This window comes from Atractosteus spatula, chromosome 21 (genome assembly GCF_055471065.1).
Source record: "Atractosteus spatula isolate fAtrSpa1 chromosome 21, fAtrSpa1.hap1, whole genome shotgun sequence".
In the NCBI taxonomy this organism is placed as follows: domain Eukaryota; kingdom Metazoa; phylum Chordata; class Actinopteri; order Semionotiformes; family Lepisosteidae; genus Atractosteus; species Atractosteus spatula.
The window spans coordinates 6,076,171-6,104,014 of NC_142726.1; the positions used below are offsets into that span (position 1 = coordinate 6,076,171).

The window sequence follows — 27,844 nt, forward strand, 5'->3', positions numbered from 1 at the left end:
GCCCCAGTTCAGAGCCCCAACAGCAACAAAGACTGCAAGATAAAATCAGCAGAGGATGAATCTTCATTGACAGATCATATGGGCAACTGATAGGATGGGATTGATCTGAACATGTGCAGCCTGGGCTTGTGCTATAACAGTCATGTATGATGAGGCAGTAAGATGGCCCTAGGCAGGGTACAAGAATAAAAATTCAAAAACTTAAAAGGTTAAATATGCAACTAATGCAAAAATAAAACTGCTTTTTCTTGAGTATCCACAAGGGCAACATCAAAATTTTGAAGGATTTGTGAAAACCAATTCTGTAATAAAGCAGAGAGGGATGTTGAGAAGCACTTTTGCAACAGTTGTTCTCATTGTTTAAGAGTTCCACACTAGCAATGCAAATTGCATTATCTGCAGTGAAGTCCCATGCAACATGTGTTCTGAATGTATAAATCCTTCAAAGTTCCAAACCAAAGCACAATCAAACAGAGGAATGTATTAATACAGTATATAATATTATCACTGGTTAACTAGGTGACCTTTAATGTCTTGGCTGAGAAAGCAGGATCTAGTTCTGACTACCCTGAATTAAAATAAAGTGAACTGTTAAAAAAATGCTATTTCTTCAGATGAGACTTTCTTTCTTATAGTTAAACCTACGTCCCATCAGTCTGACCATCTGCAGACAGCATGGTAGCAAGCCCTGAAACCAAACCTGGACATCAGAAACCCTTCTAACATGGACACACTTGCTCCCACTTCCTGTGCACACAGGAAATCCAACCTGCGTCCCCTACAACCAGAGGAAGGGTCTCCTTCGGCAACAGTCCCCTCCCGACTGTGTGCCTTGAAATAAAAACAAGTGCTTGACTGTTTCATCTTTCAATTTAATAAATTGTAAACATTAGCGGAAAAAAAAGAACACGCACGCGCACGCACACAGAAAAAAAAAAAGAAAAATCTGTAAACATTTCAAAGACAAACCGACAAACTGCACTGCCAAAGAAATCCCCTCCTGGCATGAGCAGGTTTCCTTGTTCCTCTTGTTCTCAAAGTCCAGAGTTCAAACGCTCCCTAAAAATGGGACTAGGAATAGGAATTGTGACTCTTTTGTCATGCGACACTTCCCCCCCCTCCCCCTTTCCCCTCCACCCCTGGTAACCCCCTTTTACCTTCAGGTGCATAACTGTCCCCCCCAAACCCCGTCGCACCTACACACATGGACAAGACAAAAACACAGCAAGATCCGTCTGGGCAGGACAGCTGAGAACTGGCTGGAGCCGAGCGTCCAGGTGAGGGCCTGTTCGCCTCAAGTCTCTTTCCTGGGCATCACAAAGACAGAGAGGGGCAGAGACAGGAGTGCAGCCAGAACATTCTTCTTCAATTGCTTCTCCAGAGGCAGAACTAGTTGGATTTGTGGGAGAACAGGGCTGGGGGGGGGGGAATCGCAGGACAGAGGCCTAGTTAGGAGGTTATGATGTTGGTTTGATTGATTTATGTTTGGTTTTGTTTCTCTTTTTTTTTGGTTATTTCAGTGTCCGGATGTCCAGGTATGTGTACGTTTAGGCCAAGTCCATAAAGTGCCCTGGGAATGACATAAAAAAGACAACATATCAGGATTCGCCATCTCCCTTGTACACACTCACATACACGGCATTCAGAATCATTCCCCAACTGAATGAGCATGTTATTCTTCTCCACTGTTGCCCGTTGGTCTAAATCTAAAATCAGCACTACATTTCATGATTCACCTGAAAAGTCTTAGGCCCCACATTATTGCCATAGAGCAGAAACCTGCATTACCGCATGCTTCCACCAGAGGGCCCTTTCTTCAATAACTGTAGTAGTATGTTACCATGTTGTGACAGCTATTTTTTAAAGCCATGACACTTTGGCAGATGTTTGCAGTTTTGCAGACATTTTTTTATCTATTCTGTAAGGGCTTGGAGGAGATATGCATTCGTAAAGGCTACGGACAGGATGCATGTAATGCTCTCTCTTAGCACAGCAAGTCTGAGGCTGACTGATAAAACCAGCCATCGCTCACTGCTATTGAACCAGACTCGGGGAATCTCATGCTGATCAGCAATTTGCCTACTGAATCGCACAAAGTGAATCCTGCTGCTCAGCTCTTCACAGCTCCGGGCCGGGCAAGATTTTGGGCTCCCACTCTCATGAAAACCACTATGAAAATGCACCTTTCACATACTGTAAGCAACCTCTTCTAGCACAATGTTTCCCATTGTGTATAGCTGATGCTTTTACTACCAGGATGTAAAACCTTGCACTTACCTACTGAACATTAAATGTCATCTGCCAGGTGTTTTTCAGTCAGTCATTTGTATTTATTAGCTTTGAATCGGGTGCTCACAGTACTAAGTGAGAAGGATTTGTGAGGTCTTACAGAAACAATGATGTCTGAATTATAACAAACCTGTAACAGTACTGTAGGGGGTGGAGAACGCCTGCGGTCAGTCAGAAGGGTGTTCTGGGCAGGACCGGTTTATTTCAAACCAGGAGTCTATACAGCTGGAGATGGAGAGAGGTCGAGAGAGGACAGTGAGTCAAGTGACTACAATACAAAGCAGGTGATTTTCATTCATGGAGACATCCTGACTTTACAGGACAGGGAGAGAAGTGCCTTCAGTGCTTTCTATGCCAGAGCAGGACAATTATTGCCAAGGGCAAGACTTTGGCACAATGGGCATCAATGCTGGCATCTGTGACCCCCACTCATCTGCCTTCACCCCCACATGGGTAGCTGAGGACTTTACATGAAAGCAACACCTCCCAGTAATATGTCCCAGTAACGAATAATACAGGGAACTCCGGGCAGGAGAACACACAGCTGGGTCAAAGCAATAGAACGCCAGGAGGTTCTATTGAAGAACTACATGCGAGAAACAATTCCACTGTGTGAGATATTGTACTGGCACCTGTTATGCTTACTGGTGATGTTATGGTATAGTTATCTGATTCTTATAGAAAAACACAAACTAATAAACTGTCTGGGCTACGGTGAGACATTTATGATAGTCTTATTTTCCTTTTTCAGTTTTTTATTCAGTTTAAAAAAAAAAATTCAAAAACAAAACTACAAATTGAAAGTCCAGAAATAAACTTATACAGTCTTGTTTTCCTTATTTTCAGTTTTTTAATTCAATTTTTGAATTATTTTTTTTAAGTTACAGTAGTTTCATTTTGCAGCAAATCAACATAATACAACCAACACTGTTTTACATTTAAGCTGGAAATCTTCACTTGACCAGTGACATTACTGACTGATTTGTGCCCTTGCTATAGTTCTCTTTTTAGCCTAAGCAGCCCCCAAAGAAAGAGGACCTGGGACGCTGGTCTCTGGTACAAACAAGGTTGAGGAACTCTGTTAATTTACTTCAGGAATAATCTTTTTTGTTGTTTTTGTTTTGCTCCTGTTGTGTTAGAACATGTCAGGTTTCCATTGGTGTCTTTGCTTCAGTTATGATGTCTGTTTCAGGTTCTCTAATTTTCTTTCCAGTGCCGTTGCCTTAGTTTAAGAAAACATGTGGAAAAGCTGCACTATTTTATTCTATTATGAAACCTATAAATGCCAATAATTAACAAACATGATAAAAACATACAAAATGGGAGCTCAGAAGACAGAAAAGGAGAAAAAGGGAAGCTGATTTGATAAAGAGCTGTTCATGCACTAGCAACTAGTGAATGCATCCAAGAACAGTTTAAGAGTATCCCAGTCGCAAGCAACAGTCTGACAGTTATGTGCTGCTGTGAGACCCACAAACACAAAAAGGTTGTACCTGAAGATTTGTATAACCTGGGAATCATCAATGAGAATGACATTGAGGGCTCAGAGCACAGTACCATCAGTGATCTTCAAAAGTACAAGTCATATAAAGCTAAAAGCACTGAATTACAGGGCACTCTTAGAGTGTGTAGGTAAGGTAATGGTTACCCTCTGAAGACATCTGTGACAGATAGGTCGTTTACCTTCTGCGTGCAAGTTTAAAATAGATTAGCTGGTGTGCTGCTTTTTCGAGAAAATTGGCGAGTATTATCCCAGAGTGCATCCCAATCAGGACTACCATTCAGCTGGTCTAGGTCCCTGAATGTCACACAAAGATAATCGGGAGGGGAGTGATTATTGATGGGGAAGAAAGTCTTTTTGAGAAGAGACTTGACTGCTTGTAATGGCTGACATCGGGTCAGTCACTGAGTAAGAGGGTGGAGGAAAGTCTTCAGAAAAGGAGAATAGGAAAAAACGGAATCCTCAAATCGTGAAATGTGACAGTTTTCATTGGTGGGAAAAGGGTCAGTTAAGACTCCCTTCGACACGCGCAACAACTGTTGCTTACTGCTCTCGCTGGCAGCACATGGCAATGAGCAGAAAACCACGGACGAAGTCCAAGTCTTGATTCAATCTCCTATCCAGAGCCTGAGCTGCACAGACCCAACAAGCAGCACAGAAGCCCTCTATGCCAAAAGGCCAGGCTTTTGTATGTGGGAGACTTGAACACTCTTTGGAAACCTGGGAAGCGACATCATCACATCATCGTACACTGAGAACTGTTACACTCAGTTAACATGGAAATTAACCATGGGAAAAGCCTAGGAAAATCTTTCAGAGCCTTGTGACTTTTCTTCCAGCTGCGGCTATCAGCTACAGAACCTTAATCTAATTTCTTGCTCATTCTGACATTTTCAAACGTTTTCCTCAAGCTTTCTCACAGCTGATGTCTGAAAAATTTGCACTAGAATAAAAAAACATGATCCTCCAAACATTTGGAGGCCCACGGGGGAGAGTGCAAATGTACCTTAGTGAATCAGAAAATTAGAACTATTAAGTACCTTTGAGCTCAGGTGGAACAGACGTCAGAAGACACAGCAATGCTCCAGGAGCTATGCAGGGATATGCAATGTTAGCTGCTCAGATGGGACTAAGAGGCTTTTCTCCCATTACACTGCTCATATTCTGATGTCATCTGACAGAGGATAAAACACATTAACTATAATGTGGGTTTGGGGCATGTTAACTGTGATGTCTGTTCCCACTGCCCCTAGGTGAGCTTACAACACAGGTCCTCTATTTCCATACGCTGACCTAAGCTCGTCCCTGCGTAGCTTTACAGGATCAGCCTTGAAGGTAGGGTCAATTTCTCAGCTGGCCTGAGTTTCTATGCTCTCCCCTTGATTTGCGCGTCAAGCGGCGCCAATCGATGAGCCGGCTTGGAGAGTGACAAGGCGGACTGGCTGAAAGCTCCCAGGGAACAGAGCCAGCGGGCTCTGAGAGGCTCTTGCAGGACACAAGTCTGTCACTACTGCCCTGGCAGAAAACCAGTCAGTCAGCGGCTCCTGGCAGACGAACCTCCATCTCAGTGGGGCAGCCAGGGGTGGATAGAAGCCAAGCGGCAGATCGTCAGCTAAATCCCTAACGACCGCCGGGTGATAAAGAACGAGACACACAAAAAAACTGATTTTAAGAGCCTCAAATTAATGGTCAAAAGTTAGCTGGAGGCAATAAACTTTCTAAAATGTTTTTTTTTTTTACATTTTTAAAAACTTTGCTGCAGGAAAGCGCTTAAAATTACAGCGTGATGGAAACATAATCCGACAGCTGGAATCCCCTATATTAACCGATTTCTCTCGCAGAGTAGAATTTCTTGATACCAAGAAATGACAATGAAGACCGTGAAGCTCAGGTGCAGCAGGTATTTCAGAACGAGTTACCAAATCTGGAAAGAGCTCCAGCTGTGTGCTCCGATACCGTGAGTCACCATCCTGCAGTGCGCAGATTATAAAAAAAGTCAGAAAAGGTGTCCAGAAAGAAGTGCTAACAAGCCAGAGGTTTTCTTTAGGAGTGTTAACTTGGCTGGAGAGAAGCCAGAAGAGTCCTGGCCACAGAAAGCTGGGTCCAAGATGATTAATAATCAAACCCTCCACACTGCCGCCTCCGCACAAGCTTAATGCAAGAACACAAACACAATCATTTGCCCAGAAAGGTGCAGCTAGTATAAATTAGTACCCTCTGGCCCTCTTGGACCCCAAGTTCTCTGAAAACAAAAATAAATTGATTTTCTTTGTAAAAAGTTAATGCAGCACTGTCCTAACATTTTCTGCAGCCCTCACATGCCTAATGGCTCTGGACAGGGACACCAGAGGTCAGAATATTAGGAATCCCGACATGCAATGGTGAGAGAGCCTGGTCTGCATGCTCCACCAGTTCCACATTTCCACCCCTTCTCAACGTGGGCTGAGATGTGGTGATGGAAGGGAAACTCATGGCCCTCGATCCTATCATTGCCTACCACAGATGTTCAGAATCTGGGGGGTTCCTAATAATCTGGCCAGTGAGTGATCTGACACGCAGGCCAGGATGGAAGAAACCTGTAAAGGAGAGAAAGAGTGTTGACAGTGAAAGACGGAACAGGGCACAGCAACCATTTCCTACCTTTTATGGTAAATGCAGAGACAGGGCAATCTGGCTATTGTATCTCCTTGCTGGAGCTCCTCCAGGCAGATCACACACTCCCCAGCATCCTTTCTCAGCACGTCGTCTGCACAACAACAGAGACAGGGAGGTGAGTGCAGAACGAAGACCTGTAGCAGCACGACGCGGTGGCACAGCCCAACAGCCATGTGCTGCGATACCGAAACTGTCCACAGTAATAGGAGCAGGGGTCAGTGGACGTGACCGAATGCTAAGCTCCAAAAGGGAGCAGACACAAACACAGCAGCATCTGTTCTCAGCCTGCTGCTCATGCATGCTAATGAATCCCACTGTGTTTAGGAGGGGGGTTTAATAGTAAACAGCTTTAATAGTATTCTGGGTTTTTCTCCAGTGACAACTGCATATATGTATATGTTGCACTGTTACTTCCAAGACCATAGCCCCTGGATATAAGATGCGAGTGTACTACACATTCAGTTCCACATTACAGCCTTTTTACTTTTTTGGCAGCCTACCTAGCCATCATCATAATTGAGCTCTACGGTTTTTCCTAATTAGACCCCCAATAAAACCATTAATAAGCTGCATTTGTATTTGGCAACAGGTGTTTCACTGATAAGGATGGACAGAGAGCACAGCGCCCCTTCACTCACTGGAACGTTCATTATATTATTGACTCAATTCTAATGACTTTAACTTAATATCATCAATATTATAATCAGCTACTACTCTAATTTCTTGAAGAAAGAAATATCCAAAGTGGAGTTCAATACATCCTGAAATAAGCCCCAAGTCTTCTGATCACCATCAAGGTGTTTCTGGAAAGAGGCGAAGAATGACACCAACTGAGCTCACAGGAAAATGAACTCATTTTCCAGACAAATGAGACTAGAAATTCTTTTCACATTTTCTTTTCAGATTGTTTGTCTGTTAGGTGTAATGGACTGAAAAAATATTTTTTATTAAACGTAGTCATGTAGTAATTTTGACTTGATTGCAGAAACTCGGACACCTGCCCACACACAACAATCAACCTACGGCCCTTTGTGAAATTGCTAACCCCTTCTGCTAGACCTAATTCTGAACAATCAAGCCACCTCAAACAGCTCTACTTCCTCTGTCAATGGTTATGACAACAAGCCGTTCATTAACCCTTTAACCTTAAACTCCAGGCCAAAGCATTCTGATCACAGTTTATCTGAATATCTGTTGTGTTTGCATAAGAACATCAGCAATTGGCAGGTGTGGTCTTGTACAGGAAGAGCAAAAAAAAACCCAACTGTTTCTGGGCTCTGTGGTTTTCACAGTCTCTGGCTACAAACCAGCAACTTGGAAGCATACAACTATCTAACTGAACAAGACCCAAAGTGTCAGTAACCAATGTTTCATTGCGTGACCAGCTACAGAAGGGAAGTTGTAACAGCTCAACATTCAAACAAATGAATAAAAGTTGGTTGTAGGCCCTTGCACTCCAAATAAATAATAGTATGTCATCGCTGGAATTAAGAATGAAAATAGGAAACAGATACCGTCAGCCAGGGGGGCACTAGTCTGTCTGTCTTGGCATTGTACTGTGCAAAAGCAGTTTTATTTTAGCACTTTGTGCACCGAAAGCAAAAGCAAAACGAGCAATTCAAAAGAAAAAAAACTCAGCTACCGTTGAAGGGGTTGCTCGTTAAATACAGTCACCTAGGTGGGAGGCTTAGTCAATAAGCAACACTGAAGCAGAAGAGAAACATGAGACTAGTACACACAAGTGCATTGCTAGACAACAAGTCCTGCTTACCAGCTGCTGAGAAACTAACCCTTATTACTAAGGAAACTCAGTCAACACTGGGCAAAATGCTGGAGTTCACTCTGCAGATTGACAATGTGTGGAAAGGTGTGCCTGTCCACAATTTCTTCATACAGAGAAACCCTCACCATTAAGCTCAGCTCCTTCCCCGCATTCCTGAATGACCTGTCGTGCGAAGACGTTGATGGATAGGAGTTACAAGGGATGTTTTCAGGCCCCTGCGTTGCCATTAGTGTTACGTAGGGTATTCGTCCTAAACGGACCACGACACTGAGCCGGAGCAAAGTGAGGAAGAGCCCGTCCCGCAGTGACAACCCCTTCAGCTCATGGGCACTACGTGATGGACTGAGACTACGAGTGGCGCCCAGGGCTGCCAACACAGGCACACGCAGTGAGTGGGAGAAATAACACAACACCTGCTTCAAAAAGCAGCCCAGTGCATTTAACATGCGGTAACTCATGTTCAAATATTTCTAAGCTGATGTCTAAAAGACAATACTGCTACAGCCAAACTAGTAGGCTTTGAAGTATTTTGAAACTAAACTACATAATTCAAGTCAGACCATGCATGCAGTCTTGCACATACCTAACGCCGGGCTTGTTGAAGAATCTGATTCTCACAATGCAGTACGAGATACACAGCCACACACCAAGACTTAAAAACGTGACCATCCAAGTTTTCCAGAGTGTGGGTATTAAATAGGAAAGTGATTATTTCTCATCTAAAACACGGATAAAGGGACATTAATCAAGTAACAGCATAGCATATGTGAAAAATTAAGAACTTACTGGAAACTTTAACTTTAAATACTCCTTAACACTTCAGTCAAAATGTTTTCTTTAAAAAGATTATAAAATTAATAACAAAGAATACAACAATTAAATTAATTGGCTGTCAAAAACAGAATAGAACATCCTTCTCCATTGTTTTCAAGCGTGTCATCACAGAGGTGGAGACAAAATGCTTCTCAATAATAATGAGATCTTTAAAGCCAATGTTTAAAAGCATATTTCAGATTCAGTAGTTGCTGTACTCATTTTATTCATGTATGCAGAAAATGCAGTATGAAAATCTTTAGCCGTTACTTGGTGGCAGGTGGGGAGGAATGTTTCTGTTCTGGATTTGATTCTTCATGTTTAAATAAAGCAGCCTCTTCAGAAAAAGCGACCAAAAAGCCTCTTGCAGCCGTGTAAGTGTGCCCTGAGCTCTGCACAAACCACTTCCTGTTTCAGACGTTACAACTTCCTGTGGAAACATCCGGCCACAAAGCTGTACGCCGGAAAAGAGGCTCTCTCGACACGAGCGGGACTAAAGGGAGCCTTGCCACTTCTCAAAATACTTTAAGAACACCACAGAAAAACACTTGTCACTTCTCGTTTCTTACTGTAGATTAATAAAAAAAGCTTTTAATATCACTATTGAAATAAAAGACTTTTACAATTGCAGAAATCATTGCATAGCAGCTACCCACTACTTCCTGTGTCAGCAGGATTCCTTAGGGTAGGAACCTCCCTTCAGGTATCAGGTCTGCAATCTGCACATGGGGTCAAGGTTCTGATTTGTTTGCTGTATTGTAAATAATTTAGGGACTGTAGATAGCCAAAAGTTAATTGCTGGCATATTAATGATATATATATAGTTAAACTAGACTCACCGATTTTTCAAAATGTCTTTGTTAAAACAGTGCATTGGCATTATATATGCTAACATAGACAGTAACAGAATACTTGAGGGAATGGCTTTATACTGTAATCTGATTGTTCAGGAACTCGATGTTTGTATATTCTAATGGTTGCCTTTCAGGTCTGAAGTACAGAACGTATCTGAGTGGCGTCTTTAGTCCTCCAAAGAATCCTGAACACCTCACATTAAGGAGGCTTCTTCCACTCCTCATAAAATTCAAAACATTCAAACAACTCAGACAAGTACGTCAATAGCTTGCCCTGATTTGGCTATGGTATTTGAGGTAGTGGCACACTAGCATAGTTTTTGAACCGTGCTTGTAATCATTCTTGCTGTCGACCTCCACAGCCACTTTCGAAAGTTCTTTTTTCACCAACTTTGGTTTGTGCTTCCCAACTGCCACCTCAGTCTGCCCACAAAGCTACAGCTGTTCATGCACCTTGTGCTCGTCTTAGGCCAGAGAACATCATTCTCTCGTATTCTTTCACCAAACAGAAGTGTAACAGGAGGCGCTAAACCACAGCGAAATGTCGATTCGCTCAGCTCAAAATGGTACAGCAGCTCATTATGTGGATGTACATTCCAGGAAGAAATAAAAGATGTTCAATTTCTGGAGGCTGGTGAGCGCATGATCAATCCAAGTCCAAAAATGGAACGTACAGTAGTTGCAGTGTCCCTTTTCTGTGGTTTGTGAGCATTCCCATGGTCATGTCCTGTGTGTGTCTCCTCACGTTTGTGCACGGGCATTCTGTAACACAGACCCCTAGGTCACTCAGTGAGCCTACGCTTCCCTTTCTGTAAAAAGCGTGTGACCAATAGCAAGAGGTTCCTGCGTGACCATGAGACAGCACGAGACAGGTGCAGAATGAGAGAGGGTGCAAACTGCTGTATAGAGGGAGGTGGAGTGGAAAGGACACGCTGTTACAGACTGAAAACCTGTCGATACTGTGGGTGTGTTTAATTGATTTGTGTAACTAAAAGCACTTTGGTATTCTTGATGCACAAATAAAGTCTTTTTGAACTTGAGCTGGACAGAGGCAGAGATTGGGAGATGGACAGAGGGCGAAAGGGAGAGGCGATGAGAGAGGGAGAGGGAGACAGAGAGGCAGATGGAGAGAGGTGAGACTGCAGAGCCTTCCGTATTGATGATGCAGAACGGATAAGCTTCAAATCCCATAAACCTCTCCTGTCTGATGACAGGTGCCTTCAAAAGGATTATCACACTCTGTAGTTTGTTTTTTCTCTCCTTGTCTTCGTGTGTGTCTGTTTTCAAACCTGTCCCAAGACACGAGCTCCCTTTTGGCTATTCCATATGTTATAAAAATACACTATCATACCATTATTCCTGTCACAGAGCTACAGCTTTAAGTCAAAGTAAACTGAATGGATGTTTTGTCTTTTCTCGTTCTCCTATCATCATCAGCATGACCAGGAAAAGGTGAAGCACACTGCTCTGAAACATGACCACAGCACTGTATTTCAGGACACTTCTGAAAGCTCCAACAGTCAACACAACACGTGACTGTCCGATAAAACTGATCATGCACCTGTTAACAAGTGAGCTGGCGCAATATGTAACAGACCTGTATCTAAAAAGGGTGATTTGAATAGGCAGAAGAAAGGGGAAAACAAAAGCTGTCTTTTCGCAAGTGGATATAAAGAAAACCCACACTCATGCCACCAACATCTCGCTTTTTCAGAACTGGAAGATCACAACATTTGGAGGAGTCCTGGGAGAAGCTGTTAAACAGAACATATCTAATGAGAGCGCAAAGGAAGAAGTGACCTTGTCGAGCTTCCCGCTATAATTTGTATTAGCATCACAGAACTGATTTTCAACTGCACTGTCTCCAGGTCAGGGCAACGGTGACCTCAACACCGTCAGAAGTTGAAGTTTTGAACAACCAAATGCAGGTACAGGTCACTCCATGACAGAGGTAATTATTTTATTCCACTTTCCTGAGGGCTGTTATTTAATTGGGCTCCATTCTCACAAGTTTCTGCGCTAGGCACCAACAGGACAGTTTCATCTTCGCTGGAACTTCTTCACTAGTTGCCATTTTTCCGATGACCTGTAGCTTGCTTCTTTCACAATGTTATTTCCACCCCATCCTTACTGAGAAGGCATGAGCTCCACAGCTAAAAAAGAAAGTTCTGAGGTCCCGAAAATGGAAGACCACATACAGCACCGAAGAGAATAACTCAAAACAGTTCAGCTATGACCATCTGCAGTCCTGGAACCCTGAACCCCATCAGAGCTCCATTCCCATAGGGCACTGCAGTCATAATCACATGACAGACTCTCGTACATTTCTTCTAAATGCTCCGCTATCTTATTTTGGGAAATCGTTCATATATACATCTAAAGCAGTGCGGTCGGCCTGCCAGGCACGTTCCAGCACCCTGCATGGGATCGCCCACACAAGCAGCACACATGCCCTGCAGGCAGCTAAAAGGATTGCCTTTCAGCATGGAGAGCATGAAGCACGCCAGTCCTTGGACAGACAGACACCATCGCATCTCATGGTCTCATGCTCCACAATAGATACATGTTACATACATGCTGTGATGACTTCTGGCATTTGCTCCTGAAATGAGGAAGACAGCAGAGGTACTTTAGCATGAAGCCAAGACACTATCAGTAGTGGTGCAGGACTCTTGATCCAGTAAACCCTTTGCTTACTGAAATGGCCTAAACCCTGAAGCCTGAAACGAGAGGCCATATTTTATAAACGGGGGTCCTGGGCCACTGCTGTCCAAAAGGACTGTCTGGGGTATTAAAGAATGATGTCTGGGGGGTTATCTTCCATCCAAAAGCAATTGAGCAACACATTTCAATGTATTATGTTACACATTTGTTACACATTTCAATGTATTTGCCTAGGGAACTGTTTCCTGCCTATATTAATATTAACAACTTCAACTAGATTTATATCAACAACAAAAAGGATCACGGTGGCTAAAAATCCCTTAATTGATGATGATTTGGATTCAAGTCCTGTACTTGAAAGGAACTGAAGATTGATCCCAAGCTGCTACCAAAGGTGAGTTTAATCTTGGCTCTGCAATTAAATATTAAAGAAAAATCAATCCTTTGCCTGTAATCATTGTAATACAAGGAGTGTGACAAGAGAGAAGAGACCACTGGCCCACCCCAGGCAGTTTCTTGAAAGGTCCAAGAGAGCTCCACTTCAGCAGTATTGAATTCAGAGTTGGGAATTCGATGGGCAGACTGTTCGATTGTTCCAGATATTCCCAGCTCTCTGAGAAAGGGAGCATTGCCTATATTCAGTCTTACTATAAATATATATACTTGTTCTTTATTTCCACTTGTGTTATTCAGTCCCTGTTTCACTGTGGACTCTAAAGGTCTACATGAAGTTCAATTCTATTTTTTTCCAGTATATTCTGGGATTAGAAACACCCTTCTATCCTCTAATTTTTAAAATTTGCAAAATTTGCTCTGTGACAGGTCCTGAGAGGCCCTGAATCGCAGCAGTTTCAATCACATTTCAAAACCGATGCAGAAACGTGGCTCTGATCTCAAAGCACAGAAAAACTGAGTTCACCTCTGCATCAGTGTTCTCAATGAGAATCGGTACTCAGAGGCATTTAAGTCCCCTGGTGTCTTTGAACTGTGACTTTGCCTAATGATATATTAATACATGCTGTTAAATATAGCTCTGAATCCCTGCTCCAACAGACCAAGAGTGCACTCATTTCTAGCTCTGTCCATCATCCACCCACTGGACTGAAAACATGTAAATGTACCCCTCCTAACCTTGGCCCTCATGTTTGAGCCAAGAAAGACTTGTGTTGGGGGGTGTTTTTTGTCAGATCAACTCAAGGACGCCAAGATCTCGGAATATCACACCCATGTGTTTTTTTTTTTGCACACTGCATGTGCCAACGTGTATTTAAGTTGTATGTTATTTAACTTTGTTGTTGTGGCTGCTGTTCTGTGTTTATGTTTTGGTGTTTCCTTAATGTCTTTTTATTGGTGCAGACAAGCAAATAAGCATTTCATTGCACTTGTGCATATGACAAATAAACTGAACTGAACTAAAGCCAACTGGCACAAATATTTGCCACCAATTCAAATTTTCCTAAACTGGACGCTGCACGGTGCCTGAGACTTTGTATTCTTCTACATGGTGAGAGCTCACTGAAAACTGATGCCAGTGAGGCTAACACAGCCTCCGAGAGAAGTTCACATATGAAACCCAGAGTTTGCTTGAAACATTATTTAACATTAAAGATTTTCTCCAAAATGTCCAATAACCTTATTTGAGATTTTTTAAGGTTTTCCAAAGTTTATTATTTGTAAAAATGTTTGTGTGAACTACAGCTCCGTCATCAACTTCAGGACTGCTCCACGTATAATAAATTTCAGAAAGATTATAAACCGAGGGTCCATATTTTTGTATGGGCATCGGATTTTGACAAGGCAGTGAAAATCTGACATCTATAATGGGACTTTTTTTGGTATCCGTAATAAAATCAGACACAACCACAAAAGAGAGCCCAAACAAACAACACTACACAGGCCTTAACAGTCAATGGTGAAATACAGCCTGACTCCATAACCACAATTCCTCAGCAAAAAACCCCAAATCTCTTCATTCCCTCATCCCACAGTACCTCCCTCTCTGCTGGAAGCTACTGAATGTTGTGCACTGGTTACTTTGCTGTGTGCTTTGCATTAGTACCGATAAGAAGTTAGCATGGTGTCATGGAGGCATTGGAGGTTAGCTTTATGGCCTCACAACTCCAGGGTCCTGGGTTTGCTTCCAGCTTCCTGTCTCTGTGGAGTTTTCATGGTCTTCCAGTGTCCACATGAGACACACAGATTAGGTTACTTTAACCTTTCCATTGGGGGAAGGGGAAATTAAGGGAAATTAGTACTTTGTTGGTCGGCTCCCAGGTCAGCCAATACAGGCTATGGGACTGTAGAACAAATTCAGCTCAACAGGCCAGGGATGGAGAGATCATTTTGATGAGAGGCAGACTAAGCATTAATGATCACTCTAGGGAGACTTTTTGTTAAAAGCTACAGTACATCTTATTAATGGATGAGTTATACATCAAGAGTTCTACCAAATCAGTTTTAAATTGTGCTCTTCAAGCTTCAAACAAAAGCAACAAAGCCTACAATCCTGATGCATACCATGTCCAAGCTGTTCAAGAGAGAGGCTTCTGCTTAGACGTTAAGATAGAGAGTCTCGATGGGTTGGAGCTCATAGGTGAAAGACTAAATGTAATCCTGAAAGGAAAATGGCTTTCATGCATCAAAGGGTAAAGGCATCAACCCCCACACCATCTCACATGAAGAGGAGAACAGCACAAGGTGCCTGAGAAAGACAAGGCTGGGGAAAATAGAAATTTAAGGGTAACAGAGCAACGTAATGTTAAGACTAAATGGGCTATGGGCTGGACACACTACATGGAGCAGATCAGAAAGGGACAAAAGGAAATCATCTGGAGGACAAGTCAGGCCAATTTGGAGGCCTTATGGAGAATGGGGAACAGGTTTATAGGAATCTACCTTTCAAGTACTGTCAAGGGTGCAAACAGTGGATCTGGATCCATGGCCTTTGAGGAGGCCTTCATTCTCTGATGATGAGAAAAAGTGGGCTCCTGCACTCTGCACTCGCAATGGCTGAAGGCTCATGCCCAAAATGTTTCAGCACAATATCTTGGAATAGAACAGACCTCTGCTGTATGATCTCAAGGAACACTTTCAAACATATGGAATTAGCTCTTTAGATAGGAAAGTTCTAATTCACATGGCATTACAATGTGTTCATACAGTTATTTGCCTAGATATGTATCAGAGAATCTAATACTGCTAATTATTATTGTTACCACCTACTACAACCATTAAAAATAATTTAAGATCTTACAATGTTACACCTCCTTTGAATCTTTGAGAAAAAAAATAGGAACTCGGGTTGAAAAGCACAGGTGTGCCAGAGATGTTCTATTATCGTCACCGACATTACAGTACGTTACTGGCCTGCTCTGCCCTGCACCGAAATGCCAACAAAGACAGGAAGTGATGCGTGACGGAATCGCATCTCAAGGACGGCCCTCGCTGAGGGCGACTGTCGCTGCCCATTAAAGGAAAAGCAGGCCTGCCGTTGGGGAGCGGTTGCCCTCCTACATCCTGTCATCAGAAACGAATCAAACCTCTTGAATTTTGCTGGCCTATGAAGTCACCATCAGTCATCCACTGGCCCAAATCTGCGCTCTTTAAGGTCAGTCTTCAAGCAGGAGACTTTAAACCTAGCACATCTGTCCTTGCGGCTACACTACCCAAAATCCCCAAATGAACGCCAAAGGTAAAGAAGAGGAAGTCGGCGATAAATACTTTGAAGTATTCCTTCAGGTCCTGCTGTTCTACAGAAGTAACAAAGCAGCAGAGAGAATCATCTAAAAATAACTTGCTCTGGGAGATCAGGTCAGATATACATTTCATCGAGTTCAAAGGGATTCCTCTGTTCTCTTTGACCTTCAACTGCATTGATGTGTACAGTATGTATCCAAGGATCGAACGTGTTGCTACAGTGCAAGGTGCAGCCCAAGTGGAAGCACAAAAAAAACCTAATTTGAAATGTGTTGGTGCCACTGAGGTGTTGATTCTGAGAGAGGGGGTGGGGTGAGGGCTGTGGAGGATTTTATAACTCTTCAATAAATCTGGATCACAGACAAAACCTACAGTATATTTCCATTTCAGGAAAACGAGTTAGCTCAAGTCTCTTTGGATTGCTTCAGTACACAAAGTACAGAGACAGAGGATCAGTACTGCCTTGTACTTCAAATCACTACTGTTTTCCTGGCAAGCTACCGTTCTTCAATGTACCTATGTGACAGTTTGATGAGAGAGAAAGATCCTTACTTGACTATTTATTAAATAGCTCACAAATTAGACCTCAATGAACTTAAAACATGAGACATGGCATGCCAGGAGAAACCTGAAAAATGAACTAGGTCAGGCAAAAACGAATTGATTTCCATCTAACCCTAACCTCATCAAAGGGCTGCAAAGCCACCTGGTTCTGATGTCCTGTAAGATGTCAAGACAGGGCTGGAAATCTGTCTTTGCTCCAAATTTATTGAAAACACCCAGCTTTAGAAAATGGAGCAATTTGCTCACTTTCTTTCTTTGCCAATAGTCAGGGCCACTGAACAGCTGATCAACACAAATGACCTGTTTCATTGAACTCTGATCAATACAGATCACCTACTGTACTTGATATTTGTACAGTTTATTACAATCTGAGCTCTAGAATGCAATAAGGTGAACAAATGGCAACAGCTAGTTATAGAAATAAGGAATTGGAGTAGCCTATGTTATCATGAAGCCCTTTAAAGACACCTAAATAACCTGCTGGGTTGTGGCTCTCCAGGCTTTGTGCAATGACAGCCACAGTCCAGTGGGTTCCTCAGGCCATTAACAGCATTGTAGAAGCCATTCTACAAGCTCCTCAAAGCTTCAGTTTTTGAAAAAAGCAAATTAATTTGTTCAGTGAAAGCATAAAAGGGCAGAAGCTATAATGGAGAGCTACAGTATTTTTGTGTTTTTAGCTCTTTACAGGAGTGAACAACTGATTAAGAAGTCAAAGCTGTTCTAAAGTTTAACTTTGATGATTTAAGACCAGTAAAGCAAGTATGGTTGATAGCATCTGTTCAGGAGAAGGGCTGGTGTACTCTAGGTCAGAGGTTGGCAAACCTTTTATTCAACTGCAGATCTTCCTTCCAGTTAATCCTTAAATACTAAAATGATCTTCTGCACCTGCACCTGGATCAATTAGGCAATTAGGAATTAATTTAGCAATTAACATACTGGAAGGAAATCCCTACAATGGCTTGGACTGAAGTCCAGAAGAGGCTCTTTGTCTCTTCCCCAAGGTACAGCGTACAAGACAAGGTGGATACAATATGAGAATTCACAATGACTACAGTCAGCTCAAAACACCAATTCAGACTAAACACAGACACCATGAATAAAGGACAAGTTAAGAACATTAGGAATCAGGACACCTGACCAGTTTGGATCATCTGACTGAAACCATCTAAGATGACAAAATGAATCACCAGTGCAAACCAAATTCACCCCAAAGGATGTTGCAAAATTTAAAAGCACTGGATACAGTTGATAAAAAAAATTGCTTGGGGGAAAAACTGCATTTTAACTAGAGGCATGACCGAAGTGAGAAATCCTAACAGCTTTATTTCCCCTCCTTGAAAACAAATCTAGTGTAAACCTCACCATATACATTTGAAATAAATGCCAGCTCCCATTTCTTACACATTCAGTTTATTAAGGTCTTACCATTTGATCTGAATTTACTGATTAAAAAAAAAGTTATTCAACATTTCTTAACTCATCGGATGCAGACTGTCACACCATCACTGGTCCAAGGTTACAATACAATAATACACAGAGGATCCTTCCCTCTGCACTGTAAAGACTATTACCAGTAGTAGAAGTACTCTGGTATTTTACAAGAGAGTAACATTGTATTTTATTTCAACCTTCTGTCCTGTGTTAAAGGTTTAACAAGTGCCTATATATGTGTCTGCTTTTGTCTTACTCCCATATGTGCTTTTGAAATGGATCTATGTAGAAATGCAACCACTGAGCAGCACCTTGCCACTCTAGGATCACCTACACACAGACATTGCAGGTCAGAGCCCAGGTTATTTTCTGAGGCATTTCAGAGGCAAAACAGTGCGTCTTAATTGTGAGCCTGCTCGTTGACAAAAGCATACTCGCAGACCAAAAATGTAATATCACACTCCACACAAACACATTCTACAAAAGTAACAAGGGACTAGGAGGGAAATTTCAAACTGGTAATCTGGGATGTAAGTAATGGCAACTTGTATGTTGGGACATTTAGGATGTGCGACAAGGAAAATATTGCAAAGACACTCAAAAGATGCAACAGTATCTAGTTTCTCCTTAGTGCTAGACATTTTACAGCTTACCATTGTAAGAAAGTCGAGGCTTGCTCAGACACATGATGAAGTGGACCTCCATCTCATTGGATGCTACAGACTTGGAGCAAATGGGGCACTTGAAACCTACAGAGGAAACAAGACAGTGCGATATTCAGGACGGGGAGAAACAACCTCCAGAAAGCTTGACAACCACCCCTCCAACCAACTCATGAGCCTCAAACCTAAATGCCCACCGCTTGACCTTACCTGCTGCCACCTGCATACATTCACAGACGGTAAGCGTTGATACTCCTGTCCAGGTGAAAAGGGCAGAACTGTGCACGATGATTTTGCAGAAGCCGATTTTGGACCTACTTTACGGGAATGTCCATATGCCCGTTATATCAATATATATAACTAGAATGTAAAATAGATGTAGTTCTACTGTTATAAGTTAAAATATCTGAACTCCTAAGAAATGTAGTTGTGTTAATCAATTCAGTAAGCCACAAACTGAATGCATTCCAGGATAATCGAAGATGCTGTAAAAAGTGCTGCAGCTGCAGTAGGTCCAATGGTTAAGAAAAAAGACTCTGTGACCCCTGAGGTTCCTAGTTCAACACCTGCCACTGCCTCACTTCCCTTCCTGTACCCTAGTCTTTGGAGAATAGGCAAAAGCTCAATTTATAAAAAAACTCCAAAAAAAGCAGTTATGTCTCATTTCCCCCCGGTATCAGATATGCCACACACAAAAAAACCATTTGAAATAAGTCAAATTAAATTTTCTGTATTTTCATTAATTCCTATTTTATGTTTTGAAGTTGCCTATATGAAATGCTTGCTATTGCCTTCTGTTAATTAACACATCCCTTTGAACTGAACAGACTCCTTCTCAGCAGTGAACAATACTGATCAGCTGTGCACACCGTCTGAAGCTCCTGTTGGCTAGAGGTGAATAAAGCAAATTGTTTAATCACGCTCGGTTTCCGCATTAATTCAGTTCAGGGTGCATGGTTCAGAAATCACACTTACTGTATGAAATACTGCATGATAATAATATAGCACAGATGCATGCTATTGTAGATAAAACCTTTCCAGCACCAAGATGACTTTACCAGATTGCTTTTTATAGTATGACGTACTCTATGGCCATTACTTCACCAGGACAAAAACAAGTTTAGCACTGTACAAAAGTGCCTTTTTTAAAAAACAGCTTTTAACAGGACTTGGTACCATCTCAACAAACATGAATAGGCTAAGCTAAATTAGGACAGAATTCAGGAGGAGATCTACTGACAAAACATACAAGGATAAAAGAAATTGTGAGTTTAACAAACCACATGCAGAGGACTCAACTAAACCTCTTGAATTTCTAGCACTTGCACAAATGCTCAAAGTCATCACTAAAAGACCTTAACTGCTCAAATCACAGCCCCAGGTAAAGACATTGCTGTCATGTGATATTCTAGGGCTGTAAAACCCTTGTTTTTTTCTTGAAGCACATGCTACCCAACATTTTACTTAGTGGGGGGTGCCTGATATTTTGGGGCGCAGTGTGGTTTCAGTGTTCTGTACAGCAACATCAGACTGTACCCCAACTCAAAAGAGCTCCCCGTAATAAAACCGTGATGACAGTGAAGGAAAGGCAGGTTAATGCAGACTATCAGTAAAACACATACTGTATCAGTGCAGCTGGGGAAACACAGCTGTGTTAGAGTTCCAGGCTAGTCTGCAATGGAGACAACACTACTAAGGGAAACAGGTTGCATAGCAACCTCTTATGCTTGAAAGCACATAGGGAAGAAGGTGTTGCATATGTTTCAGCACAGAGATTAACTCCCCAGAGCAGGACCTTGTGCTCAGGCCCAGTGTCACAACAAGACCGCATCACTAAGCATGAAAGCCCAGGCTGAACAGAGACATCAAGAGGCAAACAGTATGGCACCAGAATACACACGCTTAGAAAGAGAAGACAATGTCTTCAGGAAGTTTGATTTCATTGAAAAACAACCTACAACAGCACAGGAAACAACAAAGTAACCATCATGAAGAAACCGAGGCAAAAAACTCCCCACCTCTTCACACCGAACCAAGCTTGTCTGTAACTGTCCAGCTACTTGATTCATTTTACTTTCACAAGCTGTTTCCCTTCATACCCGTTGTGCTACAAATAAGCCAACTGCTTGTAATATATTACAACTATTCAGCTCAGCTTATATAAAATAACAAAGATGCATGGATTCAGATGGCTAACAGGAGAGCCCACAGCCCATGAAACCTGGAGCAGATCAAACTTGCTAAGCAATGGGTGTCGGCTCTCTTTTTCTGCTTTGCGTTTTGCTCAGATCCTTGCAGCTGAATGAATAAGGCTTTTATTTATTTTCCATTCACTATTTTTCCTTTAGTCAAACAAATGTGAAGAGAAACCATGTTAAAACCATGTCTGACCTGTGTGTATACTACCAAGCCCAGTGCTGGTTAAAGGGCTGATGAACATGTTTCTGTAGATTAGTTCCATTATAACTAATTCTTTAGCATGTTCATTAAAAATCCACTGTGGAATAGAGACTATAAGAAGACAGCAAAGACTGCAACAAAACAACCACATCCGACTACAACTCTGATATAGCATTTTCCCCTCTACTGCAGTTCTTAGCCTATTGAGTGTATTGACTTTAGTGCTTAAGTAGAAACATAAGTTGCAAACAAGATGGGGCCATTTTTATCTATGTGAAAAACTCCAGAATATGGTCCAGAAGACCTGTTCTTCTCTGGCTGGCTATTCCAGTTTACAAGGAAATTAATAATATTAATACCTTACACTTATATAGCGTTTTTCTGGACACTCCACTCAAAGCACTTTACAGGTAATGGAGACTCCACCATAATGCACCAGTACGCTCACCACACACCACACACCAGCTATCAGTGGGGAGGAGAACAGAGTGATGAAGCCAGTTCATAGATGGGATTATTAGGAGGCCATGATTGGTAAAGGCCAATGGGAAATTAAGCCGGGGTAACACTCCTACTCTTTTCAAGAGACGCCCTGGGATTTTTAATGACAACAGAGAGTCAGGACCTCGGTTTTACATCTCATCCGAAGGACGGCGCCTTTTTACAGTATAGTGTCCCTGTTGCTATACTGCGGCATTAGGACCTACACAGACCACTGGGTGAGCACCCCCTACTGGGCCCACTAACACCTCTTCCGGCAGCAACCGTAGTTTTTCCCAGGAGGCCTCCAATCCAGGTACCTACCAGGCTCACACCTGCTGAGCTTCAGTAGGTTGCCAGTTTTGTGAATTGAATTAAAGAGAGCTGTTATTGTAGTTATTTCAGGAAGGCATACAACATAGTGAAGAGGAATAAAATGTCATGTGCTTGTTATTAACACCCTGGGGAAGCTTTGTAACACTTCAAATTTTACACAAAGATCAATGCTGCTCTAGGAGCATTCTGTGACAAAAGATACTCTGCACACAGCAGCACAATTTTTGAAAACAGTTTCTAATGAAAACGCATTAGCTTGTTTCTTTTTAAAAAAACTAACATTTAATTAAAAAAATTTGATTGGCCCAATGTGCTTATATAGTGGAGTAAAAACTTTAGACAATTGATTTAAAATTGACAATTGATTTAAAATTGACTGATGGCAGGTGACAGAACTAACCCAAAAAACACAACAACATTTAAAACACCTGAAAATCCAGAACAAAACCAGACCAAAGTAAGTATTACTAACTGAGGAACAGCAAAGCTTCGGACAAATGAATTGCTTTATTCCTGAGCAATGCAACCCAGGAGGTCTCCCACCCAGGTACTGTCCAGGCTCACACCTACTTAGCTTCAGTGGGCTGCCAGTAGCGAGTTGCAGGGTGATATGGCTGCTGGCTAAAATTGTGAGCTCCAGGTTACTGTGCACTTTTTCACTTGACAAAGTATTGTTTTAAGCCATTTAGCATTGTGTTCTTGCTTTATACACAGCACTGGATTTAAGGCCAAAGCAGTCAAAATAGTTTTTCTTCCTTCTATTCTGCCTCCTGGACTGCATCAGGAATCTCTCTGCAGCTTCTATCTGCTGTGCCCTGAATGCTGCTCCAAGCTGCGTGGTACAGACAAGAAACTGCAGGGCGGAGGAGTCAGGAAGAGGGTAACGCATAGGAGGGCAGGAGTGTTTGTGAACTCTGATGTCCATCAGCGCAGTTACCATCTCCATGCCAGCCGCGTAGATTCCTTTTTGAGATGTCACCCCATCCAGAAGGCCTACAGATTGCCTCACAACGATCTGGTCTGCTTAAAAAGTACAAGAGCTGCCTGTTGGCGCCGATTCGTCACAGCCTCTGCTGGAGACTTGGGGAGGCCCTGCATGTTTGTGTGTGTGTGTGAGCATATATCTGCATGGATGATAGGAGAGGTCATCAAGCCAGATCCTCTGACAGCTTCTCTTCTTCTTTCCTGACAGCACTAGGAGTAAGGGGGCAGCAGACCCTCGAGAGAACTGGAGTTCAGTGAGGGACTCCAACACAAATGGAATGGAGGCACACGCCACAGCCTCACAAGATCTGTTTGTTCTGAAACAGAGAGATGAGGGACAGGGGAAGGAGGCAGCGCAGAGCCGAGGGAGGGACAGGGGAGGCAGAGCAGAGCCGAGTGAGGATCAGGGGAGGGAGGCAGCGCAGAGCTGAGGGAGGGAGAAGGGAGAAGGGAGGCAGTCCAGATCCGAGGGACTCCTGTCAGGTGCAGGCAGGAGGGAAAGCTGAAGAGCAGCAGGCCTGTGCCCTGCTGCGGAGGACTGCGATGCAAGGTCTGAGGAGGCTGGCAGCCCAAATGGTGAGGCACTGTGAGGCAGGAGCAAGCATAGTCAGGAAGTCCAGCTCCCCCCCCCCTCCAGCTCTGTTCAGCTCGCAATGGCTGACCCACTTTTTCACTGGCTGCTATTTTGAGTGTTTTGCTGGGCTGCGCAGGGAGGACGGCTCCCTGAACAGCATGGAGCATCAGCGAGAGAGGTGGAGAAGGAGGCAGAGAGAGATGCATGGGCGCACTCCAAACCAGACCACCCCATGAACCAGGAGAGGAATGCTCTGTATCTGGTGAATTTACTGCCAGTGCCTGGATTCTATCTGTACAGCCAGGAAGCTCCAATTCCATCTGAATACCTGAAAAGAGCAATCAACAAGTACTCAAGCTTAAAGGCATTTAAGCACATTCACACAGGTTCCATCTTCTGGGTCAGACTAACACTAATTAAGACTAATTACTGTAATTAGTCATGTATCAAAGGCCCAAATGTTGTCTAGGAAAAAATCTGATGTACATACAGTACATACTGTACTGACTTCCTTATTTCTTCAAATTTATCCTGAGCTGAATATGAACATCTGTTATAACAGGCTATAACAACAAGTCAATTCAGGCTTTTTATTATTATTACATGTCTATTTCTATCTATATATGACTGAAAATAGGGGCTTCTATCGTTTCACTGTTTAAAGAATATTGTACATTGTATTGATACTGTATGTGTGTGAGCTACTCTGTCCTAAAATGTGAAAATTTCAATATTGAGATTTAAATTGGCAGATATGTTCTTGAATTTATTAAATCACATTTGCAAAGTCAACATAGAACTAAATGTTGACTATGGCTCAACAGCAAAAATTAAAAACTTGATGTACTGTAACACAGCAGCCTCGGAGAGCCAGGTTTCAGGGCAGTGGGTTTACATTTTAATTTTGCTGGAGTTCTCTTATTTTGAAGCGGTGCAGAAGACATCATTCGGCCAATAAATCAAATGCCCTCAGTGCCTTCTGAAGCAGTCAGCCAATGAGCTTTCGCTCTTGAAAAGAAATACATATTATTAACGAGTCTGTTGACAAGCATTTTGGGCCTTAATATAGTCTTTTCAAAACCAGAAGAAAGTCTTTTAAATCTCACTATGTCAACCAAATTGCAAGGACAGCTCTGAGAAGACAAACCCAGCCCTAAGGGGTTGGGAACTGTGCCACAGTAGTTCCACTGGTGATGTAGCCCAATCACCTTCGTTTCAGTTTCCTCAGTAAGTGTCACACAGTTTGCTGCCTGCGCCCTGTGCTTCCTCCTCTCTTGCTTGCTGCAATGTCTTGTCTTAGCAGCCTGTTTTCCAAAGACCCCAGCCTACAAGACCCAGGAACCAAACTTTCATTTCTACCTCTTCCAGGCTGTGACTTCACACAGACATCTCCATTCTCTTCATACCACAAACACCATCTCAAAACAATTGCAATTGCAATTGAAAAACTGCTTCACTGTGCAGCTTTGAAACTCTGCACGTTTACCTTGCTCCACACAGCAGTTGACAAGCTGCTGAACTGATTTGCACTTTGGGATCAGGCTATTTACCCCACAATTAACAATTCCTTGTGTTGCAGGAAAGATATACTACAAAGCTCTGCAGGCAGTCCTGACTGAAAATGCAAAATGTTAAGATTGGCATTTTATCATTATTTCCCAAAAATCTAAGAGCAACTGTGGGTGCATTATGACATTGAGCATCACAAAGAAGATTCCTCAAGAGATTCAAACTTGTGTTGTCCTTAACGTGACACAGAATACATCCAGGTTAATGAAAATGAATGCGAGTCATTTAAGACCATCATCAGACCAGATATTTGTTTTAAGGCCAACAAGAAAGAACAGTGTCTTCCCACTGGGAGATACAAAGAAGAGTTCAGTGAGATTGGGTCATTCATGTGAATACCTTTCCAGGTGGTTATTGTGGTTCATGTAAGGTTCACGAGAGGTTCCTGAGAAGATGAGACTATTTGCAGCAGCTAGCAGCTAATTGTGTTTCTACTAGTTCACTGATCCAAGAATCGCATCTACATGTTTTGAGTCATAAAAATATGGCTGCCCAGCTTACTGAAGCTCCAGACACCCAAAGCGCACTGTAAAAAGAAGTATCAAATGTTAAGTACCTTACTCTAATTCTCTTGCGTCTTTGTTGTGCTACTACTCCTGACGTCGCTATCTGGTTTGACAATGCTGGTCCCTTTGATACTGCCAAAGACTTGAAGCAAAACCCCTTCGTTTTTTTAAACTCTCCGACAGAATCCTAATCTGTCCAAAACTCAGAATTTATATCTAAAAAAATGGACTCAACACGAGATGAAGCAAACATACCGTGTTGTGTGTCAGTTTGGGTGCTTACCCATTTGTATATAAAGTTCTGTGCAGTAATCACCCAAATTCTCACTGACTAAGGTCAAGAGCTGCTGGGTGCCTCTCCACTGTTCCACCCCTCCGCCCACCTCCTACCAGTCGTACAGCAGACGGGCAGCAAGGGGAGGCCATCACTTGACAAGAGCAAACGTCAGAACGGAGTGGTGTGGGATAGAGCAGTCTGTTCCAGACACAACTACACAGAGAAGATGATAGACTGAAAGCCTCTGACTGTGCTTGAGCTTAGAGAAGCGTTATTCATTCCTCAGGTCCTCATATGATGCACTCCCGTTTTAAACTGGTGTAAATGTCGCAGACAACTGAAAAATGCAGAGGGCCTCGGAGCAGCAGTAATCCCAGTTGTCCATCTGATTGCAGCTGGTAGATAATTAAAGCTGAATCTGACAAACTAATAGTGAGGCCGCCCCCTACTGTAACATGGCAAATCACATACCCCCTCCCCACCCCCTAAAAAAATGAAAAAACTTGGGACGGCCATAATTGACGAATGTAACAGACAATAATTCTGTCTTTCTCCTCACTTCCCTGATCCATGGACAAAAATCTGAAAAGCTGTACCTGGATGACTTATGATGCAGCAAGACGGTAACATCTCAAAGCCTTTGGGAGTGTGCTTATAAAGATGCCTGCAGAGATCCTGGGAGAACATCACCATGGCAACTGGAGGTACAAATTCTGTCACATTAATGATACAGTGTGTTCTGAGCACCGACAGCTGTAGAGCCACGGTTTATGTCAGGTGTTTCCTCTTTTCTCCTGCTATTCCACTTCCTACATGTATCACCCATCAAACAGATATAAATGAACAAGGAAGCAAAACAAGCCAAAGTTAGGAGCTGGAGTCTGGACACCTGTTCCATTTGCAAATAGGAAATGGTTTCATCCCTGCACAGGAGTAACTGTGAGCAGAAACCCTCCATCTATCAGCAGAACTCTGCTTATTCCTTGTGAGGGTCACAGCACCCCAGAGACTGTTTTGGAAGCAGGGGATGCAAGTCAGGACTACAGCATGTAAGGGTCCATAGTCCGTGATGGGCTGGGAACCTGGAGAAAACCCATATAGGCTCATGGAGATCATGCAAGCTCCACACAGAAGGGACTCTGCTCCAGAATTGAACCCAAGACCAAAATGCTGTGAGTCAGCAGCTCTTACAGCCTCAAGCAGGAATCAAGTAAGTAAAGCTGTAAACTAATAAGCCAATGTAATCACAGTAGAAAAAGTAACACCGTGGGCCTCATACAAAAATATTTGTATTACCTCCAGTTCATATATGCAGTATGTTAGCATATCTGTGTCTGGTTGCCCCCAGCGTCCTTCTTCCCCTGTTCGGATTGATTCCAATTGGCCCAAACGGGCCAGTGAAATCACATGAACAAATTGAGCCAATACAGTACATCACTTCCTTAATCTAACATGCTAGCAGTTCAGCACTCAGAGAATAATCCATTGCCTGAGAACCTGGGCTCAAGGTCTTCTAAAAAATGAATGAGGAATTTCGGAATAGCTGACATTGCCGAAAGTCCTTCAAAGAGTTTGTGCAAGTTTATTTAAAAAAAAAAAGATTTGCCAATTTCAAAACAGGATTAATGACAAAAGGCCACAACTAATCAGCAAGTACGAGCACAACAGTGTTTTTACGAGCAATATCTGTGAATTTAACTCAGAACTGTAGCTCTCGATGCATTACCTTGGGTTTGTTTCAACTTGCTGCTACTATAGGAGAATATTTCACTTTATAAAGAATAGCAGACAATATTATTATATGTT

At 42.6% G+C, this 27,844-nt stretch overlaps 1 protein-coding gene across 2 annotated transcripts in view; it reads right to left on the reverse strand.

The window, feature by feature from the left end:
- Positions 1 to 1,489: 1,489 nt before the first annotated feature.
- Positions 1,490 to 27,844, reverse strand: part of znrf1 (zinc and ring finger 1) — a 48,918-nt gene continuing 22,563 nt past the window's right edge. The window contains exons 2-6 of one of the 2 annotated variants that reach the window (XM_088939276.1): positions 19,123 to 19,167; positions 18,904 to 18,999; positions 6,431 to 6,536; positions 2,420 to 2,514; positions 1,490 to 1,570 (exon numbers count right to left, since the gene is read on the reverse strand). In XM_088939276.1, coding sequence (XP_088795402.1) covers positions 2,457 to 2,514; positions 6,431 to 6,536; positions 18,904 to 18,999; positions 19,123 to 19,167 — 305 coding nt within the window. In that variant the 3' untranslated portion in view covers positions 1,490 to 1,570; positions 2,420 to 2,456. The remainder of the gene's footprint in view (positions 1,571 to 2,419; positions 2,515 to 6,430; positions 6,537 to 18,903; positions 19,000 to 19,122; positions 19,168 to 27,844) is intronic. The other variant, XM_088939277.1, reaches the window with a different exon arrangement.